The sequence below is a fragment of the Somniosus microcephalus genome, chromosome 20 (genome assembly GCF_052327205.1).
Source record: "Somniosus microcephalus isolate GS21.2 chromosome 20, FLI_Smic_1.0, whole genome shotgun sequence".
Classification (NCBI taxonomy): domain Eukaryota; kingdom Metazoa; phylum Chordata; class Chondrichthyes; order Squaliformes; family Somniosidae; genus Somniosus; species Somniosus microcephalus.
In genome coordinates this window covers 45019718-45036663 of record NC_141006.1, presented here as the reverse complement: position 1 = coordinate 45036663, position 16946 = coordinate 45019718, and the positions used below count along the sequence as shown (strand labels likewise).

The 16946-nt window shown below is 46.6% G+C and overlaps 1 protein-coding gene across 1 annotated transcript in view; it reads left to right on the top strand.

Annotated features, from left to right (window-relative positions):
- The window catches only part of psmb2 (proteasome 20S subunit beta 2), a 32156-nt gene extending 30875 nt beyond the window's left edge, over window positions 1-1281 (top strand). Inside the window, exon 6 of the mRNA XM_085962574.1 lies at window positions 223-1281. Coding sequence (XP_085818700.1) covers window positions 223-324 — 102 coding nt within the window. The 3' untranslated portion in view covers window positions 325-1281. The remainder of the gene's footprint in view (window positions 1-222) is intronic.
- Window positions 1282-16946: the final 15665 nt, after the last annotated feature.

Sequence of the window (16946 nt, the reverse complement as noted above, 5' to 3'; positions counted from 1 at the left end):
TCTTCCTTTTGAGGCACAGCTGACATCAGGAGTAGCAAGTGTGAACCTGTGTCCTGTTACTCCATTGCACTCCATCTTTACACATTTCATAAATGCAGTAAAAAAAAAAATATATATTTTCATATTGAACCTGTAAATGATAAAATGCTTCAACTGTCAATCATCACTAGTCAGAATGTTCGTTTTGTTGGATTCACTTGTAATTGTTTTGTATTTTTTCAGATCCAAAAACGATTTATTCTGAATCTTCCCTCCTTTACTGTTCGGATCATTGATAAAGATGGTGTTCATGATATGGAGCAGATTTCTGTGGCAAAAATCTAATTTTACTTTCAGCCTTTTTTTTGCGCTTTTTTTTTTTACTTGCTGAAATTTATTATGTATATGAGCTCAGAATAAAGCCTGAGGTTCACACTGAGTTGTGGAGTTTGTTTGAAAATGTGGTCTCGCACTCGTGCATAAACACACAATTTACACACTTAGTTCAAATTTTATATTGGTACAAAATTGATTGGCCAGGTAAATTTTGAAAGTAGAAAATTATTCAGCAATTTCTAGAGAATATGGAAAAATCAACATTACTGAAATACTATGCATAGAATTGTTTCAGACCCATTAGTGTGCCAGTTTACAGTATCTTTCTGATGGTGTGTTAAATTATTTGAATTGCATCTCACGTAAACTTAATACAGAGGACGGGGGATGTCATAGTCAGCTCATTCTATGAGTAGATCAGCATTTCTTGTTAAGATGCATTGTTGCAGCAGCACAGAGGAAGGTGAACTTTGTATCTGATCCATGCAGTAATACCTGGCCTTGGAGTGCTTGATGATTGAACATGGGCAAAAAGTGAAGAAATGTTTTCATGCTGAACATTGACCTGTATCCTGCTGAGCATAAAACTCTCCCCAAATGTACTTACTAAAGTTGTTTTGAAAAATGTTAGCGTACTCTACCATTATCACACACGTAGATAATCAACTGGGGACAGTTTTCATACTTTCGCTATTACATAAAAGCTTTAAAACTGAAATTCACCAAATGAGGCAAGGGGAATCTTTACATTTGCACAGTTCAATGACTGGGTGGGTGGGCGGGTGCCTATCCTGCCCCGATTTCCCCAGTGTTGTGATGAGTCCAGCCCACTTTACAGAGAAGGTCTGAACACCTGTTTTCTATTAGATAAAATTCATAAAATGTTACACACTTGTTTTTTTTTCTGCTACGGGTCATTAATAGAAATGTGCAGCATTCTTGCAAATAAAATTTATTTCACTCTTATTTCTGACTGAAGTTATTCATTTGTCATTGGAGAGAAGAATTTTAATCAGAATCAAGAGATTAATTTAAACCTATTAATTGCATCAGATCCACTGATCGAAATTAGCTTAAAAAATGCCAGTCATTATTTGAAAAATTGTCTTTCACCGTTTCAATCAGGCAATATTGCAGTGTGTGATCCCACCACTGATTTGCATAAGGTCTTGAGGTCGACCTCAGCTGCTGTATGTGGCCTATAAGTAGTAAGCTGAAATCATTCCCTGGGTGAGGGGCCAACAAAAGCTAATATGTAAACTTTGATTTTTCTGCATTGTTGATCCTGACGATTTTCATTTAATGTAAAACCATATACAGGTGCTGGAGTATTTCTAATATCTATTGAGTGGGGGGAAAGACATTTCCCGTAAAGCTCAGTGGCATCCAGGACTTTCTGCACATGAGCGAACTATCATTTTGAAAGTGGAAAATGTGGAACTGTGGATCATACAGTAAATATCATCTGCCAGTGGCCTCTGTTATGGTGTATAATTGAGGTTCAGTGGTAAGACTGCAATATAACAGGGTTGTTTATGGTTGAGATTGGGGTAACTCCTACCATTTTTTGAACTGAACTGAACCAACAACACTAATTTCAGCTGTCCAAATCCGTAGAACACAGCAGTCAGGATTTTATTGCTGTGTTCTCCTGCCTATTAACATAACCTTTCATAATTCATCATTAACCCCATGACCCTCATACCTCCTCCTATTGCTGAGAGCAGTGGACTTTGCCATAACTTATACCAAGGCTGCTTTATTTCATTTAGCAAGAACCATGGTTTTCACCAGGCTGTTCTGAACCCTCTGTGAAATGCTCCAGTATTTCAGCTGACTTTCATCTGTGGAAACTCCTAGCATTTTGCTGTGGTAAACTGAGTCTTTAGCAGCCAGCCTTGTGGCTTGAACCTGTTACTAAAAGAAAGGTCACTGCTGTAGTGTGGATCTACTGTATCTAACGGGGCTGAATGGAGTGGATGCGTGCAAGGGTTTAAGTGATTTAAAAATTGTGAAACTAAACTATTTTCCTGGTTTATATTTGCATTAACTGGCTCAGCACAGTGTGACTTATCTTACATCTCACAGCATCTGCAATTGTGGTAACAAAATTATCTTTCCTGGCTGTTCACCTGTCCCTTTGTTTTTTTTTTGTGCCTCTGTCTCAATGAGGTGATCTTTATTCAGTGGTGCTCATGTGCACAGAGGTGATTAATAGACATTTGATAATTATTGCTCCAAAATAAACTCATATTAATCAGTTTGAAAGTAACATATGTTTCGCCTGAGGCTGGAGACCCTCCGGCTTCCCCGCTGAGAGAGGCTGCAAGGGTATTACTCCTCTCTTCACAGTAGCACACAACCAGCCAGCAGCTTTCATTGAGAATTTCATGGCATTCAGAGTCTGAGATAGGGAAGAATATGTTGATTGAGGTTGTTACATAAAGCCTTTTTTTAAAAAAAATAAACATTTGGAAGGTGTTTAAAATGATGGGATTCGATAGGGTAGATAAAGAAAAACTATTTCTTCTGGTGGGGGAAATCGAGAACAACGGGGCATAATAAAATTAGCCAGGCCATTCAGGAGTTAAATCAGGAAGCGCTTCTTCACACAAAGGCTTGTGGAAATCTGGAACTCTTCCCCCAAAAGGCTGTGAATGCTGGGTCAACTGAAACTTTCAGGACTGAGGTCAATAGATTTTTGTTAGGTAATGGTATCAAGGGATATTAATCAAAAGTGGATACATGGGGTTGAGATACAGATCAGCCATGATCTAATTGAATGCCATATTAGGCTCGAGGGGCTGAATGGCCCCCTGTTCCCAACTCGTGTCGAACTTTTCAAACCAAAGCTCAATATTTTGAATCAATTTTTAATCAGCAATATTGATATTCACCTAAAATGTGTTCTTTGTGATCTGTTCTCCAAAGCTAAATATAAAATTGTTTGTTAAAAGTTATAAACTAATGTCTGAATGAGTTGGTGTTAATGATTGAATGGGAGGAATCATATTGAGGTGATAACTGCTTTGGAACAACCTTACCTGATAGTTTACTCCATTTCAAGATGCACTAGGTCAAAATTGTCCTGCTCCCAATTCATTTACAGGAAACTTCGTGATATACGGGACCGGCGTGATGCCGATCTATGAAAACTTCCGGACAGACCAGCGCTAATGTTGAAGGATACGGAGGTTTTCATCTCCGTATCTGACAACAAACACTTGCTTAGCAACAGCTTGTAAACAGTCGGCCCATACCTTGGAAGCGTCTCTGTAGCTTAGCAACAGCTTCCGAGAGGCTTTCCAGAGACTGACTGTTTTAAAAAAATAAATAAATAAATAAATAAATAAAATAAATAAAATAAAAAATCCTAACAAAACGGCTGCTGATTTCTGCCGTTCGAGGTTTCCGGACATACAGGAAACTTTGGTTTATCCAGAAGTTGTATCTTGTATAAAGGATATTTAGTCTGTACACCTAGTTCACACTTAGGCTGCATGTATACAACATTATTATTGAGACTGGTGACTAAAGCTGCTTTTATACTATGCAAGACCTGTGTGAGCACCACTGCTTTTAGGCACTTCTGGTCTCATGCTGGCTGCAACTTGAAGGTAAACCTTCCAGATTCATTTAGGCCACCTGCCATGAAGATCCCCACCAGGCTTAGCAAACCTGATAGAATTCAGTATCGGGTTGCAGTGTGCTGCATGAGACCTGTGGATTGGGAGCCAACAATGCAAGCAGAGGTCTTCCAAAGTATAAAATCAGCTTAAATATGTAAAACACAAAGCAGAACTGGAGTTACAATGTTACTTGTACCCTACGTACAAAGGGAGTGCTTTGTGTATGTGTGCTTACATGTACATAAAACTCAGACCCTCCAATAGTTTTTTAAAATGTTTTTGAGCAGATACCAATGTCCATCTGGTAAGAATCTCAAGTGGTGCAAGACAAGCTCCTGGATGGGATCTTGCATCACTTGTCTTTAGTGCAGTCAGGTGATCGAACACAACCTGGCCCCAGAGTTATGCTGCCACTTTTGCATCGATGTGCACCCAGAACCACTTTGCATTGATACAAAAATGGCAGTAATAATTGTAGCCTAAAGTATCAGTGCCCTTTTCTGATGAACACCTCAAACCTACTATCCAAATGATCTTAACAGTTTTTTAAAATTAGATCAGTTTTTGTACTCTACTATCTTCCTATGCATCATCCAGTAAATGTATCAAGCATTTCTTTAAATCCCATTATGTGCAGTGTACTCAATTTAGCAAAACTGGGGTACTAGATAAAGGACTCATCCACCTCTGCTAGCTGCTCAGTTACTGAATTCTTAGGATGGTCCTAGTGTGATTTATACAAGATGCATACTGATGGTAGTAGTTTGATTTTTGTATAGAGAGATAATCTCTCTCCCATCCCACTCATTCCACCCACCACTGCCCTCTTGGACTCTGCCAACAGAACAATCATCGTCTTTCCACATTTCCCTCCTTTAACAAAGTCAGCTACACCATCCACCTTCCCCCGCCCCCCCCCCCCCCCCCCCAATGTTTTTGCTCCATTGTCCAGCTCAGTGGGACGACCCTTGTTTGGTTTCATTCTTACCTATCCAATTGTAGCCAGAGCATCTGCAACAATGGCTTCTCTGCTTGTCTCTGCATTGTTGCCTCTGGAGTCCCCCAGGGACCTATCTTTGGCCCCCTCCTTTTCCTCATACACCTTGGCAAAATCATCTGAAGACATAGGGTCAACTTCCACATGCACAATGACATTCCAATGAGAGGTTAGCAAGGGCAAGAGTGATGAGCAAGCAGGACTTGGAGGATGTGTAAGATCTTAATGATCTCTGAGGTCCTGGACAAGACACCAATAGGCAGCAGGCAGTATGTTTGAGCAATAGATCAAGATTTATTAAGCATACAGCGTAATATACTTAATATTAGGCGATAGTTTTAACGAGTAGTTCGCAGCCCTAGGTCTCTGGAACCTCTCGGACACAGATGACGTCGTCTTAAGTCTGTTCCTTTGTCCTCGCTTTACGTCTGTGTGAAGTTGTTCTTTAAGTATCGCGGTTTTAACCCTGTTCTCATCAACAGTTTGTTTGGCCAGTGTCCATATATAGTCTTTAACAAAATCACCTTTTATAATTGGTTCTAATGGTCAAAATACCATTGTCACTCAGACTAAGGTAGCATCCCACCTTTCCAGTATTTTTCCAACTTTACCATGTTCAGTGTTATCTTGTTTATAGTTTTACACCCCATTGGAATTTACTTTATCTCTTTCATTTTGTAACAACTGTTAAGTCTGTGTGTTATAGTGAGAATTACTACACAGACCACAAGAGTAAATTCAACAGGTCTTTACTGGTTGGAGGTCAGACTATACTGAATACAATATTATTACACTGTGCTTATATACCGGTGTGGTCACCACCGGTATTACGTATACAGCAGCCAAAGAAAGTAGTACCTTTCTTAAGGTGGACCAGGCTTAAGTTCTCTTAAGGTGGAACAGGTTACATACACCACAATCCTCCCTTTTTAGCTTAACAGTCATATCCCCAAATAAACATAACATATATAACTTCAGGTATAACAGTTCAAAGGTTCAGTCTCTCAGGAGGCTTTCTGATTCGGCTTGGATAACGCCTTTCAGTGGTCTCTGATTCTTGTTGAGGTGCCTCCTCTAGTTGGTTGCCAATGTATTGGGTGTCATCATCATCAAATACATTCTCAGCTGAGGTAGATGCTTCAGGTTCATGAACGTCTTCCACAGCTGTCTCTGTCACAACCATGGGTTCGACCCTTGCTCTCGACTCTACCAGTTGATCCGCATGACGCCTTATCACATTATGACCAATATCTACGATGTACATCAGAGGTCCTTGTCTGGCCCGGATTGTTCCGGACTGCCATTTTTCGCTTCCATAGCCCCTTGCCATCACTGGTTGTCCTACGTCGAAAGTTCGAGTGGTCTTGCTGTTAATATGCCGAAACTGTTTGTTTTCCACTTCCCTCCGCACATTTGGTTTTAACAAGTCCAACTTGGACCGCAACCTCCTGTTATAAAACATCATAGCAGGACTTTGGTTAGTCACGGCATGATCGGCGTTTCTATATGACATCAGGAACTTATCGACCTTGTGTTGCAGCGGAATCTGATCATCATTCATGGCCTTAATAGCCCTTTTGAATGTCTGGACAAATCTTTCAGCCAACCCGTTTGTCGCCGGATGATATGGGGCAGAGGTATAATGTTTAACTCCATTCTTCTTTAAGAATTGTTGGAATTCTTCCGATACAAACTGTGGTCCGTTGTCCGAACAGATCTGTTCTGGCAATCCGTTCCTTGCGAATATTGTTCTTAACACCGCAATTGTCTTTTCTGAAGTCGTGGTATTCATCCTGATGACTTCCGGCCATTTGGAATGTGCGTCCACCGCGATTAGGAACATGGAGTCCATGAATGGACCAGCAAAGTCAATGTGTACGCGTTGCCATGGGGCTGAAGGCCATTCCCATGGGTGTAGCGGTGCTATCGGAGGTGCATTTTGCACGTTTTGACACCCAGCGCAGCTTTTCGTTAACTCCTCAATCTGTTGGTCAATACCCGGCCACCATTCGTAAGCCCTAGCAAGACTTTTCATTTTAACTCCCCCCAGATGACCTTCATGTAGTTCTTTTAAAACTCTTTCCCTTAACTTGGGAGGAATAATCACTCTTGTCCCGTACATCAAAGTACCATGGCAGACGGACAGCTGGTCTCGCCTTGCCGAGAATGCCGGTAACAGAGGATCACCCCGTGTTGGCCATCCTTTCACTGTCACCTCGCAGACTCTGGACAGTGTCGGGTCATTCCTGGTTTCTCTTTCAATACTTGCGTTGGTGACAGGTAAACACTCGATAATGGTCGAATGAAATAACTCAACAGGGTCAACTTCCGTCGTGTCTTCATCTTCAGGTAGTGGCAGGCACGACAGGCCATCAGCATTGCCATGCTGTTTTGTACCTTTGAATTCTATCTGATATTGATGTGCCCCTAAGAAAAGAGACCATCTCTGGAGACGCTGTGCTGTCATCACCGAAACACCCTTCTTAGGGTTAAAAATGGACACCAACGGTTGATGGTCCGTCAGAAGTGTGAATTTTTGGCCCTGTAGGTAATGATTAAACTTCTTCACTCCCCATACAAGGCTAAGGGCCTCCCTATCGATCTGCGCATAGTTGCGCTCAGCGGAGGTCAATGATCTGGATGCAAACGCGACTGGCCTTTCCGTGCCATTTGGCAATTTATGTGAGAGTACTGCCCCAATACCATATGGAGAAGCATCACAAGCCAACCGAATAGGCAGTGTCGGGTTGAAGTGAGCCAACACTTCCTCTGAGGTGATCAATTCTTTGCTTTTGCAAAATGCCTTCTTACAGTTTTCGCCCCAGTCCCATGGTACCCCTTTCTGTAAAAGAGCGTTCAACGGATGCAGCACCGTGGATAGATGTGGCAGAAATTTATGGTAATAGTTAATTAATCCTAGAAACGACCTCAACTGAGAGACATTCTCCGGAGCGGGAGCCTTTACAACTGCCGCTATCTTGTCAGGAGACTTATGAAGCCCCTCCCGGTCAATGACATGACCACAGTACGAGATCCGCTTCTGGAAGAACTCACATTTCTGCCGATTTACTCTAAGTCCATACTCTTTCAGTCTGTTGAGCACCAGTTCCAAGTTAGCGAGATGCTGTTCATCACCATCACCTGTGATCAGAATGTCGTCCAGGTAACATTGTGTGCCTGGAATTTCCTGTAATACCTGCTCCATGGCCCTCTGCCAAATTGCTGGAGCCGATGCCACACCAAAAACCAGCCTATTGTACCGGTACAACCCTCGATGCGTGTTGATCGTGAGGTATTGGCGTGACTCTTCTTCAACCTCCATCTGCAAGTACGCCTGCGCCAGGTCTATCTTGGTGAAGTGTTTCCCGCCAGACAGTGAAGCAAAAATATCCTCAATCCGTGGAAGCGGATACTGCACCGTGTGAAGCACCGGATTAACGGTGATTTTGAAATCTCCACAGATGCGAACCTTCCCTGGATCTCCTGGCTTATTGTTCGCAGGACGTTTCATAACGGGAACAATGGGCGTAGCCCACTCACTCCAATCTAATTTAGACAGTACCCCTGAACGTTCTAGTGCTTCCAGCTCCGCTTCAACCACAGGTCGTATTGCATAGGGTACCGGTCTGGCTTTAAAAAATTTTGGTTGTGCATGTTCATCAATCTTGATGTTTGCCGTAATTCCTCTCGGTGTTCCCAGTCCCGGCTGGAACACCTCTTTAGCCTCATCCAATATTCTGGACAATCGTTTAGGTTTGACAGCTGTTTCCCCGGAATCTACCGTTAGTGGTTTCAAGGAGTGCCAGTCCATATTCATTTTCCTAATCCACTCCCGTCCTAGTAGTGGTGGACCTCCTTCAGGTAGCACATATAAGTCCATTACTTGGCTTCCTTCACCCTTGTGGACCACTTCTACCTCTATTTTCCCGATGGGGTACACTCTTTGCCCCGTGTACGTTTTCAATATAATCTCCGTATCCTGTAAGGGAATATGTTGGAATAACCTTCTGTAATCTTTCTTATTCATGACCGTCAATGCCAATCCAGTGTCCAATTCCATATTTACTTGGACTCCTGCTATCTTAAGAGTGACCCAAATTGTCTGGAGGTCTGTATCCTTACCAACGTTGTGTATTCTTAAGCTATCCAGCTCATTACTGCTAGCGTCTGAATCTGACTTCTGTTCGGTCAAACTGTTCTTTGTCACCTTGTGTACCTTTGCATATTTTCCTTGCAGTGACTTTTTATTGCTGGTCTTCTTTCCTGACCGGCATACTTTAGCTATGTGGCCAAGCCTGCCACGCGTTCTGCATTCTTGGTTTTTAAACCAACACTGGTTCTGATCGTGCGTTGTCTTTCCACAACGATAACATTTGACAGAACTCAAACCCAATTTGTTTGTACCGAGTTCCGGTGGCCGTAGCTGCATTACTGCCGTGCCTCTCGCTGCGGCCTCGTGTGCTGCTGCCATAGTGACCGCCTTCTCGAGAGACAGCTCATTCTCCTCGAGCAGTCGCCTTTGTGTATCCTGTTTAAATAAACCACACACAAATCTATCTCGAAGTGCCTCTGTCAGTCCCGTTCCAAACTGACAATATTTTGCTAGCTTACGTAATTCCATCAAATATTCAGCATTGCTTTCATTTTGCAGCTGTCTTCTATCGTAAAATTTAAATTGTTCCGCTAGCATCAGCGGTGTGGGGCTAAGATGATTTTTTAGGACAGTAACAATCTGTTCGAACGCCTTATCTGCCGGTTCATCTGGTGATAACAGGTGTTTCAATTGCCCGTATGTCTTCGCACCCATTAAGTTTAGTAATGTTAGTGCTTTATCTGCCTCAGGAATTTTATTTGCCTTACAATAGTTTTGTATGCGTTCTACATACATAGCCCAGTCTTCTATATCACTGTCGAAGGCATTAATGTTCCCATGTTTAGGCATCGTAGCAATTTATCGTATTTTTAATGTTATCTAAGATGGCGGCTTCCCGCTCTTGCCGTTGTCCTCCGCCCACAAAATGGCGGTTTTCCCGCGCTTGGCGGTCTTCACCCGTCCCCCGACGCTGTCTCTGCTTCAGCGCGGCTCTCACGCCTTCAGTTTCCCCAGACGCTGCGCCTTTAGCCCGAATGCGGCCCTTATCTCCGGTCGCGATCGATGTCCCACGCTGCGCCTCTCGCTCGAAAGCGGCCCGGCCCTTATCTCTGGTTGCGATCGACCTCACCGCCCTTATTCCTCCGTCTTCCCAGCCCCGTCTGTACAGCCAACGCAGTTGACTTTCTGTCGCGTCGCTGCCCGGCTTACCCACCACGAGGTAGTAGAAGAAGCTGACAGTCGCTGATGGAGGCTTCGAGGTCAGGATGTCTTCTGCACTCCGGTTGCTCGATGCCTGCCGCTCGACGTGTCTTCCCGTAGGTGATGAGGGTGGAAACCTCTCTTCGACGTCCTGTCTGTGGACGAAGTCGCCGTGGAAATTACTGCAGCAGGGTAAGAATCGGACTCGTCGCCACTGTTAAGTCTGTGTGTTATAGCGAGAATTACTACACAGACCACAAGAGTAAATTCAACAGGTCTTTACTGGTTGGAGGTCGGACTATACTGAATACAATATTATTACACTGTGCTTATATACCGGTGTGGTCACCACCGGTATTACGTATACAGCAGCCAAAGAAAGTAGTACCTTTCTTAAGGTGGACCAGGCTTAAGTTCTCTTAAGGTGGAACAGGTTACATACACAACAACGTCATCTTACGTACATATCTGAATTTACAACCGACATACAACATGTCTCGGGCAAAGACAACCTGGTGGCGGATTGTCTCTCCCGTGCCCAGCTCCACGCAGTACACCTGGGAGTCGACTATGTTGGTTTGGCAAAAGAACAGAAGGCAGACCCTGAAGTGCAGGCATACCGGACCGCACCTTCCAGCTTACAAGTGGCTGATGTCAGTTTCCAGGCCGCAGGGACCACACTCCTGTGTGACATCTCGATGGGCATCCCACGTCCAATCGTTCCAGTCGAATGGCGCAGGAGAATTTTCGACACTATCCACGAGTTGTCACACCCTGGCATGAGAGCATCACAATGACTCATGGCAAAGAAATTTGTCTGGAAGGGCATGCATCTCGACGTCCGTGACTGGACCAGTACCTGCGTGAGTTGCCAGAAGTCCAAGATACAACGCCATGTTAAGGCCCCAGTCGCCACTTTTCCGGTTCCAGAGCGTCGATTCGACCATGTGCACGTGGACCTGGTTGGTCCTCTCCCTTCCTCTCCTCTCGCGGGTACACTCACCTCCTTACCATGGTAGACCGCACCACCAGGTGGCCAGAGGCAATTCCTTTGGTTGCCACCACAGCGGCAGACATCTCCAGAGCCTTCATCAGGTGAACGGTCTGTGTGAAAGATTCCACAGGTCACTTAAAGCCGCACTGCGTGCTAGTCTCCGTGGGCCTAGTTGGGTGGACAGGCTCCCTTGGGTGCTGCTAGGTCTTCACACGGCGTCTAAGGACAACCTGCATTCTTCTTCAGCAGAGCTGGTTTACGGCCAACCACTCAGAGTGCCTGGCAATTTTCTTCCTCCTCACACGGAACCCTGGTCCCCAGCTCGTCAGCCACCAGGAAGCGGCTAGGAATTTCATCCCAGTGCCTACGTCGCATCATGACCTGCAGCGCTCCCATGTCCCGGTGGATCTTAAGAGCGCAGAATACGTGTTCATTCGGCAGGATGCTCGCAAAAACCTGCTCAAACCGCCTTACACAGGTCCGTTCTGCGTCATCTCGTCAGGTGACAAGTCCTTCACAGTCGACGTCGGCGGTAAGCCTGACCACGTTTCCATCGACCGGTTGAAACCGGTGCATCTGGATCTGAGCGAACCAGTCGTCACCGCTCAGCTGCCTCGTCGTGGTCGTCCACCGTCGACTGCCGGTCCAGTACAGCCACAGTCATCCGCCGAGTCGCCAGTGCCCGCCTCACCGGGTCAACCACAGCCGGCCTCTTCTTCTCCTCCGCCTGCGGCTTCATCCCAGCCAGAGCCAACGGCCATTTCGTCTTCTAGCGCTCCGTTCCAGCTACCGGGGTATCGCAGTCAGTCGGACAGACTCGTCAGACCCCCTTCTCGCCTTACCTTCTCTGTTAAAAGCAATTCTGGGGGGGCGCATGTGGCAGAACCACCAGAGGATTATGGACAATTGTATATAATTCCTTTTATAGCAATGTAGTACAGCTGGGGGCTGCACCTTTAATGTATCTTAACTGTACTAGGGCTTCTTTCCTGTACTCCGCGTGATGACGTCATGCCGTCCGTCACGTGATCTCTCAACGGCGGGAAGAACGTGATGACGTGATGACGTCAGAGCTCGGAACCTTCTAGCAGTTGAGCTCGGAACCTGCTAGCAGTTGTGCTTGGAACCTGATAGCAGTTGAGCTCGGAACCTTCTAGCAGTTTCCAGAGAGGCTTTCAAGCAGACCAGACCTATTTGCATTGTATCCTACAGTTTCCTGTACAGCTTCGTTTGTTCATTAAATGTTATTGTTTTTGATTTTCTGAGTCGATCTCAATTCTTCGGCTAGGAACCCCAGTTCCTACACCTCTATACATTTTACAAAAGCGAAATACTGCGGATGCTGGAAATCTGAAATAAAAACAGAAAATGCTGGAAATACTCAGCAGGTCAGGCAGCATCTGTGGAGAGTGAAACAGAATTCACGTAACGTTAACTCTGTTTCTCTCTCCACAGACGCTGCCTGACCTGCTGAGTATTTCCAGCATTTTCTGTCTCTATGCATTTTAATCTGTCTCGAAAGATATGAAGACACTGGAACTGATTTAATTACAACTTTATTGTGTAATGTCAACCAATTGGGAGTATCCATCCTGTGCTTGAGATTTTCTTCCTACTGTGATATTACAGTGCAATGGAGTAGCCGCTGAATTTTCAGATTGGGAATAGTTTTATCTTTCTGCATTGGTCTAATCAACAAAAGGAAGGATTCAGAAAAGTTTATTTCCTTAATAAATTTAATGACAGAAATATTGGAAAATCTTAGCTGTGATTATAGAGCAACTCAAATTCTGAAAGGTACCGTGTGGTGGCCAAAGATGCGATGCAATTGACCCCCAGAAGCATCAAAATAATATATATATATTTAAAATATGCATCCTCTTAACTGCTATTTTTACCCATGTTTACTAAAATTCCCTTTATTGGCTGTGGCATTAGCCTACGCACCAACAGTGACTGTAATTCAAAAGTAATTCATTGGTTGTAAGATGCTTTGGGAGACACTATGGCCTAGAAATTGGGTATAGCCCCGCTTGAGGCGTTAGAACTGGCGCTGCGCAAAGTTTATAGCCAGACGAAACTTATCGCCGCCTGGCGCGATATTGGGTCGCATCGCCCCCAAAGGGGATTGAGGCGCGAATTCAGACGTTGCACGGGCCTCCTAAGGCGCAAAACTTCCGGCGCTACCCAATATCGGCGCGGACAGGCACAGCGCAGGTGATCTCAATTACCGATAACCACAAGACTTCCAGGCGCCGGCCGGCTCTTAAAGGGGTGGGTCAGTCAGCCTCAGCTTCCACACTCAACGCCCTGTAGGCCTCAGAATCGGCGCTCTTCCTTCTCTGGCGCAAAAAACTTGGTCAGGATGGAGAAGGTGAGACAGAGAGCAGAGCGCTTCAGCACTGAGGCTCTGGAGGAGTTGGTGTCCGCAGTGGAGCGCCGTCGAGATGTTCTGTATCCTGACAATGGCAGGAGGCCAAATCAAAAGGATTACCGCCGAGCTTGGAGGGATGTTTCTCAGAGGGTCAACTCCAGCAGCATGGCGACCAGGAGCCCTGTTCAGTGCAGGAAGAAATTCAACGACCTCACTCGGGTCGTTAGGGTGAGTGTTGTTTATGCAAACTTCTGATTCCCTCCATCTGCACCTGACTTCGCGCACCCTCTTGCCATGATGCCCCAATGGCCATCTGTCAGCAAGCACCCATGGCCCTTTCTGGGCACACACATGCACATTTGACTCAAGGCATCATGTAAGGGCTCTTGCACCATGGGGGGCAAGAGATGCTCTCTCAAGGCATCATGTAAGGGCTCTTACACCATGGGGGGCATGAGATGATCTCTCAAGGCAACCTGGCCCTCAACATCAAGAAAACCAAAGAAATCATTGTGGACTTCAGGAAGTCTAAAGGCGGAAGTCACACCCCCATCCACATCCATGGGGCTGTGGTGGAAAGGGTGGACAGCTTTAAGTTCCTCGGAGTCCACATCACGGAAGACCTCTCCTGGTCCCTCAATACCTCCTCTCTGGTGAAGAAGGCCCAGCAGCGCCTATATTTCCTAAGGAGGCTGAAGGGATGTAACCTGTCACCCCTGATCCTCTCTAACTTTTACTGCTGCACAATGGAGAGCATCCTGACGAACTGTATCACAGTATGGTATGGCAGCTGTAGCTACTATGACCGGAAAGCCCTGCAGCGGGTAGTCAAAACTGCCCAACGCATTACCGGTACTCGGCTACCGACCATAGAGCACATATACCAGAAACGCTGTTTACGGAGGTCACGGACCATCATCAAAGACCCTACCCACCCCAGCCACAGTCTGTTCGCCCTCCTGCCATCTGGGAGACGCTACAGATGCATTCGCACCCGAACGACCAGATTTAGGAACAGCTTCTGTCCCAGGGCTGTCATCCTACTGAACTCCACAAATAAACTCTAAAGCCTGCACATCTGCCAATGCACTTTATTATGTTTATGTTAATGTATTACAAGCCAAATGAATGTTGAATGTTTAAATGTCTTAATCTAAATGTACACTCTTGGGAGCCGCAAGCCTACATTTCGTTGTACTGCACTTGTGCACTAACAATGACAATAAAGTTGATTATTATTATTATTATTAATAACAGAACTTCCCCTTCTTTCCCCTGCAGTCCAAGCTGGCGATGATCCGAAAGGACCAGTGTCGAACCGGTGGCGGACCTCCACAAGTGGTCACTCTCACGGATCTCGAGGAGAGTGCACCAGATTCTTGGAGGACGTCTGAGTGGTCCTGTTACCACTGCAGCTGCCGACCCCCTTCTCGACAGCGAGGGTAAGGCTCTCACCTTTTTCAGCTCTCTCCTTCCACTTGGTCCCCCCGCCAGCATGCTTTCTCAGTGTGCAGCCATGTCAGAGCCTTGCCGCAATCTGGCATGCCTTGCCGCCAACCTGACCTTTTGCTAAAGCCACTCTTCCACCTCCCTGCTTTCAGATGCTGCAGCACCAACTCGGGATCTGCGCCCTGAAGCTGCCAGTGCCAGTGCCTCCGGAGGCGAGGATCAGGAGGAAGCCGGAGCATCCGTTCCAACTTCAGGGGAGCGTACACATCTGCAGACTGGGGATAGTAGTTCCCTGGAGGGGAGGGGGGGGGCTCTGGTGATGAGCCAGTTGCCAGAACAAGCGGCATGCAGCAGCGTGGGGGGGGTAGGCAAGTTCGGCCACCGGCTCCCCGGAGGGCAAGGCAGGGAGTGATAGCTGCTGCACAGAGTGCAGAGGAGGTGCGTAGCCTTGCTGAAATGAGCACCCAGGCCCGGCTCAGGCACACTGAGCTGATGGCTGCAGTGGGGAGGATGCCTCAGTCGATAGAAACACTGGCAAAGAGTGTGTTGGACTTTGGAGCAGCAATGGAGAGGACTGTCCAGGGCTTCGAGGCTGCTATGGAGAGGACTGTCCAGGGCTTCAAGGCTGCAATGGAAAGGACTGTTCAGAGCCTCGGACAATCCCTGGAAAGGTCTGTCCAGGGCTTGTCCGAGGCAGTGGAATGGACTGCTCCGGCCTTGTCCGAAGCAATGGAAAGAACTGTCCAGGGCTTCTCCGAAGCACTGGCACCTGCCACACAGGTCCTCACTGCTGCCACGCAGTCACTTGCTGGCCTCGTCCACACCCAGATTGAGGCAACGCGAACTCTCACTGCAGCCACCCTATCTGCATCAGCTAGGATCACCCCGGGCCCTTCCAGTACCATACAAGGCCAGGAATCAGTAGAGCAGGCGATTGTGGCGGTTGAGCCGAACCGGTCCCCTCAGAGAGCCAGTGTGTCGTCCGACCATGGTGCAGGTGTCCTCTCTCGGCAGGTGACCATTGCTCATGCCACCGCTGGTACGTCTGCAGTGCAGCTGCCACCACCTGCAGGGCACACTGCTTCCAGCCATGCTCAGATCAAGCAGCCAGCTTCCGCACCCTCCAAGACCAGAGGTCGGCCAGGCCATCCCTCAGGGGCTTCTGCGCTTCCAGACAGTCAGCAGGCTTCCCCCAGCCTTGACCCCGCCACTGGGGTTCAATTACGTAGGAGCAGCAGGGAGGGAAGGGGCCGACCGCGAAAGAGAAGTCGTTCTCCATCAAGGGGCCAGCAGTAGAGGGAGGTGCAGAGACGTTTCTTTGGCCAAATTGAAGGACTCCCTCACCTGTTGTGATAGTTGGAAATGGTTTGTTTAGTTTTGTGGCTTTGCCGAAGAGTTAACTGTTATTTTGTTAGTTATGGTTTCTGTTGACATGACGTTGTTATGCTGGAAGGAAGGACTTTTGTGACAATAAAGAAAAGTTTTAATTTGCAATGGTACACGTAACTATTTACAGTCATGCTGGCCTTCAGAGCCTTTCAAAGATCCGCAGTGCGCAGGACGAATGACACCCATCATTCCGCCAGAGGGGCCTGGAACCGAGTCCTGATGAGCCTCTGACGGATGGCCCTTCCACTTGCAGGAGCCCTCCCATCTTCCTCCTCCTCCTCCTCCTTCTCCTCCTCGTCTGCATGCTCCTCCTCCTCCTCCTTGTCCGCCTGCTCGTCCTCCTCCTCCTCCTCCTCGTCCGCCTGCTCTGCTGGACCTTGAGGGACAGCTGGCATTGGCTGGGTGCGTCGAATCCTGTATGTATAAGACTACACTACCCAGCTGTATGATATTAAGACTACATTACCCATGAGGCACTAGGCTACCCACAAGGCAGCAGTCAAGAT